Source organism: Pholcus phalangioides, unplaced genomic scaffold (assembly GCF_987345545.1).
Source record: "Pholcus phalangioides strain wild (caught in Gottingen) unplaced genomic scaffold, Ppha-v1.0 ptg000002l_1, whole genome shotgun sequence".
NCBI classification, from domain to species: Eukaryota; Metazoa; Arthropoda; class Arachnida; order Araneae; family Pholcidae; genus Pholcus; species Pholcus phalangioides.
Genome location: NW_028301595.1, coordinates 12350043 through 12370370, shown reverse-complemented (window position 1 = coordinate 12370370; position 20328 = coordinate 12350043). Strand labels below are relative to the sequence as shown.

General features: G+C 38.5%; 1 protein-coding gene across 1 annotated transcript in view; it reads right to left on the bottom strand.

The window, feature by feature from the left end:
• Window positions 1-20328, bottom strand: part of pan (transcription factor pangolin) — a 197374-nt gene that overhangs the window by 116077 nt on the left and 60969 nt on the right. Inside the window, exon 3 of the mRNA XM_089238439.1 lies at window positions 5783-5883. Coding sequence (XP_089094565.1) covers window positions 5783-5883 — 101 coding nt within the window. The remainder of the gene's footprint in view (window positions 1-5782; window positions 5884-20328) is intronic.

Genomic DNA, 20328 nt, shown 5'->3' with positions numbered 1-20328 from the left:
AGAAAAATACTCCTATACATAGTAAAATACAACAGGACACAGATATGTGGATACATTTGATGACATGGATGAAGAAAAAGGGATTTCTTTTTTTTTTTCTTCTTATTCTGGAAGAATTGGCAGAATAGGATGGAGAAGAACGTTTAATGGCTTTCACGGTTTAACGACATTGCGATAAGGCAAAAAAGAAGGGACTTCTTCTAGCGCTAGGGGCAGTTCGCCAAGCAAATTGTCGAATAAAAGAACAGAAAGAAAGAAGGCCCAATAGAACATTTAACGAGCCTTACCAAACAATAATAGAGCATTTTCATGAAGGCAGGCCTCGTTCCTTCCCTACCACCGCCCCGATAGCATAGGCGCACAATAAAGGGAGAGACCCGGGCGATATGCCAGACGGAGAAAAAGACACGAAACTCGTGGAAATTTGTGATTTCATTGATGGAGAAATGAAATCATTTTTCAATGGATTTTCTTTTCCATACTGAGAAGAGAATCTTCATTTACAAATCGACGAGAAGATATCGTTTTGTAGAACTTTGTCGCAAGTCGCGTACACGAACTTTGTCGCAAGTATTGTAGAGAGATGATCACGTCCGCGGCACCCCTTGAACACGATATCGGAGCATGCGTTTCGCAACGCCACTTGGTGGAAAGTCCTCACAGTGACGTTAAATAATATCATAAGGTTCAGTTGTAATTTTATCTTTAAAATATCTCGCAGTCCAAGCAACAAATGATTTTTTTTTAAAAATAGTATTAATTGCATAAATATTTCTCATTCTCACGTGATTTTGCAAAAATTAATGTTTTTGGGAAATAGAAAAGTAAAGTTTTAGGTCTTTTTTTTTTTTACAAGGCACATTTTTGGTTATTTAATGACGTAAATGTATTTTCCTCTACCTGTTTTTACATCGTAAGAATACAAGCCCTAGTAATCATAATATTATGTACAGAATTGGGTTATGTACCACCTTTGCCGTCTTGGGGACATTCTGGTGGAAATGGGGCCAATTTGATTTCCGAAAAACAGAATTTCCAGCAATATTTGCTTGATCATTTCCCAGATGAAACCTCACAAATTCCTCTGACCGAAGAAATATGATGAGAAATATATAAAGAGATCCTAAAATTCACGTTTTTCGAGTCCCCCCCCCCTCCGCAGAACTTTCCCTTGCCTTTTATCAAATATTTACATATTTCCATAACCTTTGCCAAGTATTTTACTTCCAGATCACTGGGAATCCTGAAACACCATTCAAGAATTGAACAAAATGCAAATACGAAATGTCTTTCAAATGTAGGTACTCTGGAATATACCCTAGCATTCCCTCAGTTACAACATGAAAAAACAGACAGAATTCGCAACTAGAAAAAATCGCGAGGACCCCCTACATAGTGCCTGTTTCTCGCATAGTCAAAGGGTGAATAAGTGCCCAGGCTGGGATCCTTTGCGGGCACCCGGTCAGACTTTTCACGGGCAATTTATAGCGTGAAAAAGCAAAAAATGATGAGAATTGTACCGGACCCCAGGGTTAGAACCCTGTCAACTCCACCCTTGTGGTGGAGGGGCCCACGGCGAATAAATTTGAAGGTCTCCCCCCCCCCCTAAAGATTGTCCGTCTTTTGCACTTCAGTCATTTTTTCCTTTTCGTGAAATATTACAGAAAGTTATCTGTAATCAAACCGTAAAGATATCACCACGTCCATAACTTTATGAATTTGTTCCGCTTATTCCCTTTCCCAGCTTGAATTTTTGAATGAAAAATTGAATACAGTGGATCCCGCTTATAGCGTTTTCAAAAAACCCGCCATGAAAAAACGTAGTGACCGGGGAAAAAGCTCTAAAAGGGAAATCTTTAGTGAGAGAGTTGGAACCACGAAAATGAATCGTACTAAGCGGGATCGACTGTATGGAATTTAACCTATATTCTACTCTAATAAAGATGCAAAGTAATCAAATACCATAGAATTTGAGAATTTATTCTGATAGTAATTGCACATACTCTGTAACTACGCCTCAAAGAACGCAATTCACGAAAGAGCGTAAAAATTCATGTTTGCCGAGAGAGAGATCCCTGCTCCTACATCAACCCGCTCCACAACAAGAGACATCAAATAATCTATCTAAACATATTACAGAATGTTTTATGATTAATTAGAGTAAGAAAAAGCAGTTACCAGAACAAGAGACCATAATTCAAACAAAACAAAAACAAAAAAATTAAGATATACAGTGGATTCCGCTTACAGCGTTTCCCCGTTTAGTAAGACTTTTCATGGTCTTAACTCTTTACTAATGATCAAGATTTCTCGTTTTAAGCGTTTCCGTGATTACATTTTTTCACAATAGGTTTTTCTTAAGTTACAAGTAATTCGTAAAAAGTATTTACTCCTAAAATTTAAGATCAGAGAAACTCACAAATTTACCACACTTTTCTGAGATTAACCAAATCACAAAACTTCCAAATTAAATCTCGCCGTAACAAAAGCGCAATTTCAAGGAAACAAAACCTCCGAAAAACTGAAAAAAAATCTAAATCCTTTAAAAAATAAACAAAACTCGGAACTCCAGCAAAGTTATATATTGTAAAAAAGAGAGCCCCCCCCCCTCCCCAACAACACAAGAAATTGATAAAGGCGGAAGACTACGCCAGGCATCATGTTTACCAAAGGACCTACGTCACCGAGAGAGAGAGAGAAAGAAAATATTCCTCTGCCATCAAAGACAACAGCTTTCACAAAAAAAAAAAAAAAAAAATAGAAAAAAATATATTTCTTTTTTCAGCAATTTTTCTATACATTTTTTCAGCAAAAAACAGAGGGAAAAAAGAGAGACAGCAAACAATAATGGCGAAGAACGTATATCCGCTGAGTACTTTCCTGGCGTTTGACAGAACAAAGTCCGTCATTATCTGAAGAGAAGCTTGTTGATATTTTCCAGTGTAATACCTGTCCCATGGTGTGGTTAAAATAGACAAGTCAATGGGATGGGAGAGAACCAGTGCTATACTTATATATAACATGAACTGCCACGACGAGAACAACCATGGATGATGTCTTCTAGTTTTGTTTCGTTTTTTTTTATCCAAGATATAAATCTTTCTTTACTCCTTTTCCAAAAAAGAAATACGTATATCAAATAATCCAAATAAAAGAAAAGGTTAAGGTCAATGGCAGTGACTTCACAGAAATTCTCTGAAGACAATGGAGAACACCGGGGGGAAAAAATAAAATATATAATATATATTAGAATTGCATTTAAGAATACGAAACTGCTTGTGGTTTTTTTTTAAAGAAATCTAAAATTTTAATCATTATTTCCAATGATTTCAATTCAATGTGCTCTTGAAATATAAATAATAATCGAATATTTTCCAACTATTTTATGAAAGATGATATCTGGGAAAGACAAAATACTAGTAAAAATTGCTAGTATTTTTTAGTAGTTTTCTTTTAATGCTTTTTCAATCAGTCAAGGTCAACAAATGGCTATCCTTCACTAACACTCAGGGGTCCGGGCGGGAGGGGGGGGGGGGAGATTTTTTTCTCTTCTTCCTTCCTGAGAACTAAACCAAAGATTTATTGCCCAAGTTTCTAGAATTTCCCAACAGGGAATCCTCGGTTTCTAAGAAAATGGCCATTGGGAACACTGAGGATGGGTGGGTTCTTCATGAGGTTTCAGTTTAGCCTCTGCTTCCATGTTTGTTTTTGTTTTTAGCAGGAAGGTGATTGTAAAATTGGGAAAGTACTTAAATACCAAAGAAACCCCACCATAAAAATTAATTGGAAATGTAGAGATCCCAAACAATTTCTTTTTTATTCATTTAAAGAAACCCCGAGACATTTGAGGCGACCCTTTAAGCATTTTCTATTGCAGCATGGTCATGGGAAATTTTACTATTATTTAATGTGTCCCATTAGGAATGGTCTTTCTTCTATGTCTCACCAAGGTAAACGTCTTTAGCAGTCGCCAAAGATTCGAACTCAAAATAGGAATCATGAATTTGAAGAATCATTGCAATTGAATCCAAAACATGAAACCTGTGAAAATGATCACACCACTACAAAAAAACAAAAAACCTTTTAGAACGAGTTTCTCAAACTTATCCGTTGCCTCCCTATTCAAAAATTTTTCACTCGACACCCCACAACACAAGTGAACCTATAGGATCCCATGTTATACACCCGCAGCTTCCATCACACTCCCCCCCCCCCCCCGAACCATTCCCAGAGAGAAATTTTTCTTAATTGGGAAACTGTTTTCCAAACTGAAAGTTTTTCCCTCCTTTCTGAGCGATCTCATAGGATCCTATACTGCAGAGATTCTCAACCTTTTATGACCCGTGGAGCAATTTTTAGTAATAATTTCTGTGGCGAAGCCCCGTAGGCAGATTCTTTTATTCATCAAATTTAATGATTTACTTTATTGTCCTCAAGCGACCGCGGAGCACCTGGGAAGTTCACACGGAGCGTCAAAGGTCCCGCGGAGCACCGGTTGAGAACCACTGCTACACGTACCCTAAACTCTTATCACCTCTTGGTAATTTCTATCGCTCCCAAGAGACGTTGCCCACTTTGGGGAACACAACATTAGAAGTTCTAGGTTAGGGTCCCTCAATGTATTCTCTTATAGCCCCTTCACATTTTTTGGCTCCCACGGCCTCTTCTTCCCCCAACGTCCACAAGAGAGACCCTTTCTTATTTAATTAATATTTGAACCAATTCATGATGTAATATAATTATAAATGAAATCCTAAGCAACACCCTCCACAGACAAAGACCGTCAGCCGCTTCCTTGCCGTAGTCCTGCTGATGCCTATTTCATCAAATCTGAATAGGCCTACTTCTCACAGTTTATGTGCCTCACAGCCTCACTAATATCCCGCAAGGACTTAACTTTTACTTGATTATCATCCGTGACTCCCTTAGAGTAAGTATCCCAGGACCCAAAGGGAAAGGAGACATTTATATGGGCCTCGGTTTTTGAACTATCACAGTTTAGGTAAACACAATACTATATTTCATGATATGCTTAATCAAATTAATAACAACAATATGAATGTCAGCATCATTGATTCGAACAATTACGAATCAAGTTGAAACACCAAACTGATTTGATTTGAATCTACAGTTGAATCCCGTTATAATGAACGCCAAAAGACCGGTTAAAACGAAATTTCGTTATAAAGGAATTCCAGTTTACCTAGCATTGTTCCTATGTAAACTTACTTGGGGGATTAGAAAAGTGTTCGTTAAAACGAGATTTTCCGCTATAACGGTATTCGACTGTAGTACCTCACCCGATAACCGAATCACGATTATGAACGGATTCGAAAACTCGGCAGCAATTAGGAAGAGCAGACGGGTCTGTTGTTGCCCTTTGTGTTAGACCGGGGGGGGGGGAGAGGTTCATATTCATCCTTTAACCACTCCAACGTTATACGGGGAACCAAAATTCCAGCTTGCTCTGGCTAATCGAATATCCAGCTTGCCACGGAACTAGAAAGACCCGATACTAGATATTGGAAGAATACCGAAACTAGAAAATATTCGGAACTAGATATCCGGAATAAAATCGCGGTCTCCAGAGATTTTATCGGAGTACTGCTATTCAACATCGAGGCCGCTATACACGAATGTGTCCCATGACATCATTGATTCCCCGGAATTCATTTCATTGAATCATCCATGGGTTTTTCTTTAAAAAAAAAAAAATCAATCCTAGGATTCAGAATAATAACAGAACACACACTCTTATATTCATAGCTGTATGGGTACTTACCATGGCTCCCAATGATCCATTGTGATGATGATGATGAGGGTATGGGGAGACAACGTATCCGATATGACCTGAAGGAGGAGGAAGAGGTTCAAAGGCCTTGACTGAAAAGAAATAATAACAGGGGCATATCAGAAAAAAAAAAATGTTACACAATAGTATTAGTACAGCAATTTCATGTCTCAATTGTACAGCTTAAAAAAACACTTATAAAGGGTATGGGGAGGCAAATACAGGGAAGTTAACGTAAAGGCGAATATAAAGATAACATTGAGCCCCCCCCCCCACACACACTGTATGCATGTATGTCGAATGGGGAATATTAAGAAATTGGGGCTCAGTGTATGTATATAATGCATGATGAAAAGCTAAAAAAAAACAACGAGTTGTGACATTTCTAAGGGGAGTTATCAGCAGGTCCATGAAAGGTATGGAAGCGATGACATAATGCGAATTCATTGACATATTATTTTCACTGGAATTGTAAGTTCTTGTATTCAGGGCTGTCACAAAGAGTTTGGCGGGAGGGCATTAAAAGAAAAAAGATTTGCGGGGGGGAGTCGTCATGAAAAAAGACATGCATAATTATGGGATGTATAGAAATGCTAAAATGTATGAGCACACTTAATAGAGATGAATTCTGGATGAAGTAAAAAATGCAATAAATTCCGAATTAATGAAAGAAATAATTTTGGTCTTGATGAGAATTCAAAATTGATGAAAGTAAGAAAAATATTGAAAGAGCATTTAGAATTGATGATGAGAGATTATGCAGAGAACTATTTCAGAATTTATCCATGAAAGAAAAATCCCAAAAATTGGCAAAATTAATGTCTCTAATTATTTGAGGAGCACTGTTGGATTTAGAGCCCTGAGCACATGCCTTAATTTCAGACGAAAAGGTGGCGATATTGCTCACTTTCGGAAAACCATAGTTTACAATACCGAGACATCTTAATGAGTTCGAGGGCCTGGAGCACAAATTTGAGGGTGCTGTGTTTGAGCCCAGTTGTATTTATTCAAAAGGCATTCACAGAAATGGTCTAAAACACTAAAAAATATGCGCTCACTTGACAAAAATCACAGAGGAAGAGAATCGAAGAAAACTGTAGATTCTCTGGATTTAAAAAATAATTTCCGAATCAATGAAAATTCAAAATAAACTGAAGAAATACAGTCGACCCCGCTTCATCGAACAATGGATAAGCGGATACCCCGCTTGAAAGGGGAGAGAATATGTTAAGATAAATACATTTGAGAGTAGATACTGGCCTTCAAGTATTCTAGTTGTCTTATTTTATTAAATATTCAAAATTATTTCTTTCATTAATTCGGAATTTATTGCATTTTTTACTTCATCCAGAATTCATCTCTATTAAGTGTGCTCATACATTTTAGCATTTCTATACATCCCATAATTATGCATGTCTTTTTTACCGCTGTGGTGGTCGAGTGGTTATAATGCCGGACTCGTGATGCGGGGATCCGGGTTCGAACCCCACAGTGGTGGTCGGCTGAAGTTGGTTTTCTGTGGTTTCCAACTTCAAGGCGCTAATGCGAGCCGATCTCCCCGTTAAAAAGTCTCGCCACAGAGAGCAACAGTCCTACAACGATAAATCATTCAATCATAACACTTCACTCATAGTTAGTAAAATTGGGGGCAGATGACAGCACTACACATAACAAGCATTACACAGAAACAAAACTTTACGTCAGGTTGCACTACACGTACACGCACATTCCCGCATGCACCGATTCGTTGGGGGGTTCCGGGGGGGTGCATGTGTGGTGTAGCAGTAGTAGGTAGGGGCTCGGGGATCCATGATGTTCTTAAGTCAGCCACCTCGTTGGGCAATTTGCCTGTTGTGGCGTTGTATTTGTATTTGTATTTGTATTCAATGCACAAACATTTAATTATTTTATTTTTATTCTCAATTGAGCCAATAGAGGGAGCTAACTTTCTTAATGAAAAGTAAAAATCTTAGGCACTGTGATCATTGTAATTAAATATAATTTTCATTTCATTTTTTGATGTCTGACTTATTCAAGCAGTTTTATAAAAATTGGTCCTTCATCAGTTTTCAATATACAAACTATACTAACGTTGTAAAAAGGCAATTGAACTGTTCCCCGCAAAATCGGATTCTGTGTGCGCTAGAAAATGTGGTCAGCTTGGAATCGCAAGGACCGAAAGAGTATTTTCTTTAGGGATTTTTCATTCAAGCGAAGCACCACTTGCGGATTTTTAGGAATTTTTCTATAAAGGATTCAACAAATCGGAATAATCTAGTTTGCGACCGAAAGATTTTAATAAGGCTGAAAAATCGGAAGGCTTCAGAGTAAATAGGAAACATTGGCACCTATGGATCTGTAAAGCCCTGCCACTCGTCCCATGGATCCTATGTTAATCCGCCGCTCCTTTCGCCCTCCTGGACTATTTCATCACCCACCGGAGGGATATTGCCCACTTTAGGAAACACTGATTTAGATACATATTTGCAAATACTGCATCCGCCCACCAATAGACGATGCAAATCAAATCCCCATGAAAGATTTCAATGTTTAGATAAACGTTATCGTCACCTCTTGATTCTGACACCTCAGAAATGACCGGAACATAATTAATATAAAAATGGGTTACACACGTATATAAAAACTCTAAAAACAACAAAATTCAAGAGCTAAGGACCGTAACCGAAGTCATGAGCCGCTCACTCATCACCAAGATGGTCCCAAGTCCTGTCTCTCACTTACACACACACACACACACGAAGCCATTAAGGCCGCCATGATTATTATCAACTTGATAAACGCCCTAAATTCTGAGAATTCTTCATTCCGGTGGCCCCGGAGAAATTATTTAACTTAAATGGCGTCTCGAATTCGGTGAACGAACAAAAGATCTCCTTATTCTTTGATTACAACGACCGGCTTGTGTGTGCTTTTTCGCTATATGGAGATAGCGAAGCCCGATAATACAGTCGAGAGAGAAGAGAAAAAATAAGAAAAAAATAAAAACATTCGAAGAGTAATCTTCATCTTTTCTTTTCTCTTGAAGAGCATCAAGTGCTTCTTCACACACACACACAAAACGTCCTTCGGGGGAGCCCGTAGTACATGCAAAGGATAGCACGGAAAAGGATAACGCGCGGACAACATATAACAGTAGTCGCCTATTTTGAAAGGCGTTTTCCCCTTGTTTTCCATCCCCCCCCCCCACCGATTAAATTCCCAGCTTTCTTATACGATATTCTTTGTAACAGAAAATAAAGTCTATCTTGAAACACATATGGTACAAGTTACTTATATGATATGGCTATCGAATTACCAGATGGTTATCTTTATCTCGTTAGCTTTCCTTTTTAAATACGAAATATATTTATTTGACGGGAAAATCTGGTTCTGTGGAATAGTTAACGAGTCTTTATGAGTCATTTTCACTAATCAATAGGGTTTGTCTGGGAATGGCAGAGAGAAAATGAACGCTAATTACATTTTTTTTAGAGACTATGTTTCCGGTCATCGTACTGCTATAAAAAATTGTAAATAGCTGAATTGTCTCATATCAACGAACCCATTGAAGTCACAAAATTAGTAAAATCAATAACTTGCATTCGTATGATACTGTGTCTGTATAAAGTGTTTCTGGAATTGCTCTTGAATCTGAGTTACCGATGAGAAATTTTGAATACGTACAATAGAAAAGGACGACCAGTATACTTCTCTCATTTATACCACTTTCCCATTTATATGCAGTTTGGCTCTGGTCGCAATTCAGCCCTTTTAATGTTAAAATATTTCATTTATACGATTATTTTCAATATACGCAACTCCAATTATTCTACGTTTCAGCATAAACTCGAATACCAAATTTTTGAGGAAAGCTTTATCATTTTATAACCATCAAATTTACGCAAATTAGGAACATTCTAAAAACGCGTGAGTGAAACATTTTTTCCATGCATAATTGCCACCGCATTTTAGGATTCTAAACTTTGGAAGTATTTCCTCATCTTTCTTTTCTTGTTGAAGAGCAGCATCTCAAGTGCTTTTTTACACACAAAACGTCCTTCGAGAAAGCCCGCAGTACATGCAAAGGATAGCAAGCGAACAGCATGAAAGTAGTCGCTTATTTTGAAAAGCGTTTTAGTTTCCTCATCGGTTAAAATTCCATGTTTTCTTAAACGATATTCTTTGTAACAGAAAAGAAAGTAACTTAAAATACATACGGTACAAGTTACTTATATGATATAGCTACCGAATTACCCGATAGGTAACTCTCAGCCTCCCCATGGGCCTTTCACCTTCAATCTTGCCTTCTTTTCCAGCGTATGCTCTCCCATGCGCCTCCAGCACCACGTCACCAGTGATTCCAATCGTTCCACGTCTCTCTTGCTTATGGTCCAAGTCTCTGGTTTGTATAGTCCGGTAGACCACATTTATACCTTAATCAGGCGTTTCCGTAATTTAATCGGCAAGCTTATAGTTCGTTAACAATCTTTATTTAGCGCGGAATTCTTGTTAAGCAAGGACGATTCTAACTTATGTAATTGTTGCAGCAGCCATCTTTCGTTTTTTTCATAGACCATATTTCTGGTCATAAATACTTCTATAAAAGGATGTAGTTTTTTTCTGGAATTCTTAAATCTCGGTGATTGATGAGGTTTTTAGAATGTAGTATTAGGCCACCTTTGTTATTTCTGAATATGATCAGCCTAGGCATAGATAAGAAGGGCAAGACCTGGCGTGGACCCAGAGAGTGGTCGCCCGTCCCAAGATCCAAACAATGCGAGGAAAAATTGGTCTGTCCCGTGAAATACGGGATGGTTCAACATGCGCAATAAATCGATCCTCCCGACACATTTTGTGGGATCTGAGTATGGGCAAGACATTTATGCATCAGCTGAATTTTTTTTAAAGTGAAACATATTCAGGGGTCTATCCAGAAAAAATTTGGGTCCGTTTTAAGCGCAATTCCCAAAATTCCGAATCTGAAAGACGGACCCTCCACAAAATGCAAATTAACAAAACCCATAAATGTAAAATTTAATATATTTTGCTAAAAATATGAATTCATAATCTTGACCAAAAGTGTCAAATTTTTTCATCGGTGTGAGCAAGCCGATGCCTGGGATTCATCAAGCCCTGGGATGGAATAAAAAAATATCACAAGTAGTGAACACCGTTTACGGCCAGAAGAAAAGCACCCAGTGTCAAGTCTAGTCAAACATGACCCCCCCCCCCCCACAACAAGAATGGGGCTGACAGGTCTGCAGTCCAGGGGCTTACAGTTCTTATGATTCACGGCAAAGCTTCCAGCCTAGGAACACTGCTGCAAGATGTGGAGGCAATGCGCTCAAACTGAAAGCAATATAATTTAAACCCTCGAAAGGGGGAGTCGATTACGACCCAGCGTCTCGAAACACGAAATCAAGTACAAGCACTACTGGGTGCTCGTGAGCAACGAACTAAAAAGATAGATGCCTTCCCGACGAAACGAATCCGATCCTCGACTATCCATACAACACTGGAAAAATTGGACGATATTGGCGAGCTAAGGACTTCAACAATTTCATCTTAGACACTCCAAGGGTTCCAGCACCTACCTGAAGAGTAAGAAATCACGTGAACTAGCTCCATAAATGAGGATTCTCGTAGCGATTCTCGACAACTTCCAAAACCTTTATGATCATATTAAAATTGCTTTGCCAAAACGCTTTTCCGCGGGATACGATATGCTGTCACGAGAGTGGGCGGCTTGTTGCCCTTTCCGATAGAAATCCGAATCTCTTTACTCTTTTTTTTTTTTCTCTCTCTCTCACTAATTGCAAAATGATGCTTCTGCATAAAACTAGAGTCAAAGTTCCCATATCGTAATGCAACTCGAGAAACTCCGCCATCAACGAACGACACTATGTAGCCACCATTCTATAGTATAATGAACTGTATGGAAGCGTGCGCGCTTCTCCTCAAGTATAAAAAGAGAGAAAGAGTTATTTTCAATGTCTCGCTGTCACTGGACAACCATTACTTAAAACTAATTGGAGGATATAAACTAAATGAAACATACTGTTTGAAGCAACCACTAAAAGCCGACATTATTCAAATCCGAGTTAAGAAATTCTCCTCTCTCTTTCTCTTTGGGCCTGTCTGTCGTCTTGCAGTATATTTTGGCGATAATCCAGCAAGATAGAGCAGAGAACGGAAAAGCGAAAACAGTGCATCATCACCATCATCGTCATCACCACCAAAAAGAAAAAAAGGACAACTTCCCAAGAACCTTTGCGTGCTCTTTTTTTTCTTAAGGCACCGTTTTACATGGACGAAAATAACATCCTTCTCTGCCATGATGTTTTCCATCCGTATAATCCTACTGACTTCTCCTCAATTTACCGCTTCTGCTGCTGCTGCCTTGTACATTATGGGAGAAAATGAACAAAAGAAAAAAATATATATAACCCATGCGATGTCTGGCGGCGGGTTAAAGGATTCACGAGAGTAAATGCGGATCAGTGAATTATTTGCAAATCGCTAGGCACACGGCGTTTCGGAACAGGAACATTTCAGTTAGACCAGTGATTCCCGACGTGAGGCAATTCGATTTTCAAGGGGGGACAATTTCGGAAAGAGTTCTTCCATTAAAGCTTGGAATTTTCCAGAACTCCCAAGTTCAAAAATGTAGACTTTTTAAACAATTTCTTGACTTCTTTCATTTTTCTGTTCCGGCGTTTTCTTTGGTAGGGGTTCGACCAGGGCTGTAACTGGGTTTTTTGCCCCCCTAACAACTTTAAAATTCGATAATTTTAAATATAACGGTGTTTTTTGCTCTCTCCTAAACCTGCCCCCCGCCGCCCCTTAAATAATTTTTCCGCCCGGGGCAGTTCCTCCCACCTGTCCCCCTCTTGTTTCGGTCCTGGGTTCGACCAATGGTTCTTAACGTTTTGTGTGGGGCCACTTTAGGAGGGGCACCAAATCTCGGTTGAAAGGGCATAAAAAGATTTGTCGACCAAAAAAAAAAGTGGGTAAACTAGGATTTTTGCCGTCCGGGGCAAATATTATTTTGCCGCTCCCACAACTTTGAAATTCGATAATTTTGTGATGGTGCTCTTTGCTCCCACCTAAAACTGCCACCCCCCTTAAATTTTGCCGCCCGGGGCAGGTGCTTCTTCCATGCCTCTCTAGTTACGGCCCTGGCAGGGGGCACCAAAAATAGGTTCCGCACGGGTAGAGATTTTTTTCTCGAACTGCTTTTGTTCACGGACAATTTGTGCCAGCAAGTTAAGGACAAGGACCCTCTGTGTATAAAATGAAGGCCACAGAACCCTTCACAAAGGGGCAGAACTAGCATTTTAACTGCAGTTTTTCCACTTTGGGGGCAAGACCCGCGGGTGGTAAAATTTAAGTTTGTAAAACAAAAAAGAATTGTTTCTATAACAGTTTTTAATGTAAAAACCAAAGCTCCAGTTACAGCTCTTGACTGGAGATATCAGGATTTCAAATTTTTTGGTGCGGCATGGTCTAAAAAAAGGTGTTGGGAAAGACTTAGCAAGGCCTACTTGATCGATAATCCGCTAATCCAGTGGTCAATGAAAAATTTGAATCAGCCAGGCAACCCACACACTTATCGACAAGTACCATTCAAAAGTTAATTTTCACAAAAGCGCATTTCATTGAGACCACAGGTTGAAATGTTATCAACTAACTCACTTATGGTGCGAATTGTCCCACGGATGATTCCGAAATGTGCACTTCATCGATGACATTTAAAAATCACATATGAGAGTGCACGCTAAACAGCAAGCTCATACAAATTCAAAGAAATCTTAATTTTCTTTGATGTGACGTCACTTTATAGTGACGGACTGGCGATGCGAGGATCCGGGTTCGAACCCCACAGTGGTGGTCGGCTGAAGTTGGTTTTCTGTGGTTCCCAACTTCAAGGCGCAAATGCGAGCCGATCTCCCCGTTAAAAAGTCTCGCCACAGAGAGCAACAGTCCTACAACGATAAATCATTCAATCATAACACTTCACTCATAGTTAGAAAAACTGGTGGCAGATGGCAGCACTACACATAACAAGCATTACAGAGAAACAACAAAAAAAACTTCGTCAGGTTTCACTACACGTACACGCACATTCCCGCATGTACCGATTCGTTGGGGGTTCCGCGGGGGGGAGGGAGGGGTGCATGTGTGGTGTAGCAGTAGTAGGTAGGGCCTCCGAAAAATGGCTCGGGGATCCATGATGTTCTCAAGTCAGCCACCTCGTTGGGCAATTTGCCTGTTGTGGCGTTGTATTTGTATTTAGTAATCTTCCAAATGTTTTTCCGAGTTTGTTTTTTCCCATTTTCAGATTTTCCCCCGACTTTTATTAAGTGATTTGCACATTTCTCTGACTTTTGCCAACCGTTTTAAAAAAAAATTTCTGATCATTTTTCATTTCCCAGATTTTCGGAGTCTGTGGAACCCTGCAAACAAAGAAAGAATTGAGTACAAATTTACGATTCCAGAGATAACAACGTTATAGAGTAGAATAAACTCCTCGCAGATCATATTGGAGATGCAGTCGGCCCCGCTCAAACGATTAGATTGTAGTTTCGTACCATAGTGTAGATATTGAAAAATACTGTATATATAATTGAATTATATTATCCGAGCGGCAACATATCGGAGCAGAATAAATTAAATCTCAGATTTTAAGTTTAATATTCATAATAACACATACTAATCCCAGCACCAAAGGCAGCTAGAATATATAGTGTGATTTAAGTAGGACGGAATTAACTCAAAAAGCAAATTAGCCCAATGCTGAGAGAGAAAATCAACAGAAATGAAATTTCAAATTGAAATAATTATAATTATATGTTATACGTTTCTATATTTTCGGAGTTTTCAAAATCTTCGGCGATTTCTGTTGTTTTTTTTTTGCCTAATCATGGCGAGGTTGATAGATGCATTTTTGGCTTTTCGGTACCGGCGAAATTAGATTTTTATTCTTCCGTTTCCTGCTCAAGCTTCTATTCTTCCGCAAGTTTTCAATTTCATACTTTTTTTGTAATGCTTGATATCCCAACTTGAAAAATTTCATGCTCTTTGGCAATTTTAGAATAATTGCCAAATTGATTAATTAGAATAATTAATCAATTTTTTATTAATATTATTGCATTCAAAATTTTTTCAATCTGTTTCACAAACAGAAATTTTTTTCTTTTCGTGCAATTTTTTCTAATTTTAAGAAATTGTATGAAACCGTGGCATTTGTGAAGTTTCTTTTATCTTTAAAAGTAAGCGCCCTCTATGGGCTAAACAGAGACCGAAAATAAAATAATTAAATGTACCGAAGACAACTTTGACATTACAGGGCACCAATTCTGAATTTTTCATAAATTTTAGTTGTTTACATATTTTACTTAATTTCTCTGAATGCTTCATTCCATAAACATATGTATACATAGTGGTTAATACGTATTTAAAGTTGTCGATTAATCTGGGAAATGTTTTAGAAAGTTTTTAAAGTTTTTTAAAGTCCACATTAAGCGGAAAAATTTAATATCGTCTCTATGGGAAGAATTTTGGTTCCAGAAAGAATTTTATCAGTATAAAGCGTGGTACACCGAATTTAGAACCATTAGCCCCCTAGAGCAGTGGTTCTTAACATTTGGAAGAACGCGCCCCGGTTGGCTTCTTTCTTGTGAGTGGAAGGCTCAGGTCATGCATAAGACTAATGAGAAACAAAAGAGCAAAATTAAACAGTGAATCAATCCAACACCTCCGAGAGATAGAAGGCCTCCGCACGCTGCTCAGTAAGTAGTCCGTTTTCCCTCGGAATATTCAGGGAAAAAATTCTTTGCTCTTGCCAGTGTCATTGTTGTGAGGAAAAGAAATGACCGGGCTCAAAATTGGCGGATTTCTATGCCCCACATCCAATCACTTTGCGGTATTTGTGAGCCAATCAGGAAGATTCTTCGACAAAATAAGAAGAAACGAAATAGGATGCTATTTTTCAAAATGTGGCAAACTCTTCCTAGGTAGTCTGAATGACATTTGTGACAACCCGTGCGGAGGCCTTCTATCTCTAGGAGGTGCTAATCAATCACGGCCCGGTGGTTGAGAAACACTGCCCTAGAGGATTAGCAAGGCTGAGGGGAAATCCACAGCTCCTCCTTGCTGAGGACTCTGATTCTGACTAGCACAAGTTCTGCGGAATCGCGCATTGATTACTGTCAAAGGGTTCCTTAATGGTACCCATTCGAAGCCCCCAAATAAAGTGTGTGTATATATATATAAATTTTTTTAATAGACTCGTCTACGTATGCCACGATGTTTCATATCATTTTGCAAATTTTCTTAATTTTAGGTATCTTATCTGTGTATATTTATGCTATTTGTAAAGTGGTAGAATGAATAAAACTTTTCCGGCATGGCCAGGCCTACCGGGACAATTTGCTTAAATTGAGCACAGAGGCTCAATTGGCCATATACCTGGCCGTATTCGGTAAGTAAACATAAGCGGGGTATCAGATTATCCGTTACCCAATTAAGCGGGGCCGACTGGAGTGTAAGTCCATGGCTCTCAACCTGAGGATCATGAAGGTGCGAGATAGCCCTGCATAGAACAATATCCCCTTTTTCAACTCTAGCCCAGAAGTTCTTAGATGTAATTTATAAAAAAAAACAAACATATAAATTTACACAAAATAAATTGTAGAAGGGGTTTCTCTTTCTAATGAGGAGAGGGATAGATAAGCCATGAAAAAAAATAATATGGTGGGTGGGGGAATATATATAGGCCAAAAGATAAAACCACAGGTTGACTACAATAACATTTGTCCAAGTTAGACAAGACGTCCAAGGTGTTTCAGTATATTGTGAAAACCGTCCAATGTAGAGAGAGAGACGTGTTCAAGTAGACAGGTTTTACGGGTACCTTTCAACAGGAGGGTCCTTAGAAAGATTTCAGGTAGTCCCTGTGAGCTTGAATGAGTAAAAAAAATCTACACATTCTTATTTAACACGCCAACTGAATATTAATCTAACGTGAGGTCCGAGACCTGTATATTTAACATAAAAGACCAAAAACCCCGTTTCAAACCATCCACAATCCCGCCATTCAGACAATTTCCTTTGGTGTACCTACACTGTTGTGTGCATTATCAGTAAATGCTGTCATCAATCTAGTATACAAACTTGGCTGTGCCATCACTTTGTCTTTCACACTCGAAAGTATAGACATCTACACACTCGGGTGTGAAAGGCAAAGCGGCGGCACCGGCTGTCAGAATCTCTGATTTCCATGATAAGCCTTCCATTGTCTACGAGAGATTTCTTTTTTTTTTTGCAGGCGAACAAACCAAATACTGTCCAACTATTTAATTAATTTCAAAACTTCATCCCCGAAACTCACTTTCCCATGTTTCATCAAGGTCTTTCTCACCCCTTTCAAACGAAAATACTAATATAAAATTCTCAAATTACTTCACCTGAGAAAACACCTTTTTTCCCAGAATTTGTGAACCAAATACTACAGATCCGTGAATTGATGGTTTCTACCCTCGATGAAGAGACAAAAATAAATAAATAAATTAGATAGGAAGTATTTTCACGGAAATTTGTCAGACATCAGGGGAAAATTTTTTTTTTTCCACACACGAAGGCGTCTAGCCGCCTTGAACTGCTGCTCACGAAGCATCGCAGTCCACATTTATGAGCCTCGTCAGGAAATTCAGAACTCTCAGAAGCCATTGTTTGTCGTCCTCTCAAGAGATAGGGGGGTGTGACGATGTTACGGGCAAACAAATCATCTACCAAGAGTCTTGTCGAACTTCTCTTACACAGAGTTCCTCCATCCATACCAAGAAAATCCCTCCCAGAAAACATGCGAATTCACACCCTCAACATTTACCACACGCGGAGAATTATTATTATTTTTTTTTTTTGTCTCAGTTCTTCGCATTATTTCTTTATTTTTAATTCACACGGAGAATGACTGGTATGAGAGAATAGTCATTCTTCAGTGCGGGGAGTTGGAATGATAGATGACGATGATTAAGTGTCACAGACAGTTCCAGCACATTTTCAATTCCATAAGAGAAATCATCTTTAAACGATACCAACATAGCGAGACAAAAGACAGACGGGCTTGCATTCCATCCATCCCTTTTCTCTTTTTTTTACTTCTACGAATTTCTCATTATTCTAAGAACCGTCCTCTTTTATTCGAGACAATTTTCAGACTGGGATAACAACAACCACCCCACGACAGATATTAACTAAATATAGCTGATTCACGCAGACATGACTTTTCATTTTAGATATGAAGGTTCGAAGAGGATCTGGGACATGAAATATCAAATTCGAACCGTTTTAATACATTTTAGGAATATGAATTTATGAAGTAAAAAAAAAGGTGAAATTTAGGTATTGTTTAAGGTCAGTGGTTCTGAAACTTTTGCTCCAGGACAGTTTAGTAGATATATTATTACGCATTATAAAAGCGCCACTTCAAAGCACAAATAGCAGAGTTTAAGCTAGATAAAAAATTCCTTTAGCGAAAATAGGAGAAAAAGCTTTAGCAAAATACTAAAATGCTAATGATTGATGGATGGATGTCTACTTGTTTTGTACCTCCTGTACGAATTTTTGCGAGAGTGGCTAGTGCTTCTTTCGAATTCTAAGACTTTCTTTCGCATTTTGCGAAAAATGCGACTGTAGCTTCAAACCCTGATAAATAAGGCAAACAAATCAATATCTCCATCTCAACCGCGACCTTTAACAAAGCTTGGCGAAACCGCTGGGAACCGCGACGCACACTTTGAGAAACACTGGTTCAGGTAGTCTGTACCGCAAGCAAAAAACTTGAGAATCGGTCTAAGAAAAAATAGGACCACGATTATCTGTGTTTCATTAACCGAAGTGCTTTTTATGAACTGTTTTGAAAATTGTAGGAGGTACTGTAGTTTGAAATAATCTCTCTAAAAACTCGCAATATTTCCATCATTCACATCTTCATTTTACTTAAATCTTAAAATCTAATAACGTCCGTATTATCTCCATTCAAAACTGCTTGGATAATCAAGATTCCACAATAGATTTATAAACTGTAGCCATTTACAATACAGAAATGATAAAATAAGAAATACCGGCCAAGGATCAGGATAAAAAATATTGCTAATAGCAATTTCAATTAGATTTAACCCTAGCTCTTTTTAGGGCGATTATATTGAAATATAATAGTTTTACGTAACACATTGTCATAAACATTATGCATTGCATTTCATGTTTTATGTCGAGTTTTTCGTTGTACAGCGCCACCTGCGAGTGGAATTTTTGAATCTTTTTAATTTATCAAAACACACACAAGGTCCTGAGTATTTTAATGCAAACTACGCATCTTCTCATACCACAAATGGTTGATGTTAATTTTTTTATGTATTCCAGAACTTTTTGTCCAACCTATATATTTCAAAATGTTAATTAACCTTCCCAATTTGGAATGTTTGTTTTTCGAGTTTGCTTTTTCCCCTTCATAGAACTTTACCCAGACTTTTGTCAGATATATTTCACGTTTTCCCTGGCTTTTCAGGTTTCTGGGAACTCTGCAATAGAACTAAGCATTAAATTTGATCTAAATCGGATCTAATGTCTTTTAAATTCGTGAAATTCGTCACCTACTACGAGCAATTCCGTACTGTACTTCAAATTGAAAAAGGGTCTTCAAATTAATTGAATAAATCTTTCCAGAAGCGTTAACTAAAACATAGACATTTGCCAAAGCTCACTAAAGACCCTCGACAAGGAAATGATAAAACCCTCTGCTTTAGGAGCGGGGGGGCAATGAAGCTGATGTCCAGTTATTCTTAGCACTTGCTCATAATAATGCTGGTTTCTGGCCATAGAATTTAGTAAAATTTGTTTCAAAGTCCATCGAAAACTTCGTGAACACGAAATTGGTAACAAGCGTAGAGCACGCACACTTGGATGCTTCAGTTAACACCGAGATGCTTGACCTACAATAAGTATGAAATTATTCAGGTTAAACTTTACCGAAATAGTACCCGACTAAAGTAGGGTTCTGTCAAAACCCTTTTTTTTTTGTAGGGTCCTGTTTTTGTAAAAATTGTGATTCGTCATTGGAAATTTTGTTATTTCATCGATTTTTTATTTTGTGAAGGGTCTGGAAAACGGACCAAATTTCGGCTGAACAGAACCCTGTAAAAGCTGTGGACATAGTAGAGCGAAGAGGTACGAGTTACAGGAATTGCGACAAGGAAGAAAAAGCATGGGGGTGAAGAGATGTCCAAACATTAGTAAAAGAGGGAGAGGGGATAGAAAAAACAGCCGGAGTGGTTCTGAAATGCAAGGGTGTAATAATCATCCCTCCAGGAAAGAAAAAAAGGGAGAAAGACCAATCAGCAGAACGAGGTTTGATCGAATCGAATCGGGCACCTCGTTGAGTTTCCTCTTGTCTCACTTCTCGAGTGTGTGCGGTGTAGAACAAAACTACACAATTGTTCTTTCTCTCGTCGCTAGTCTATCACGGACTCCCTTTA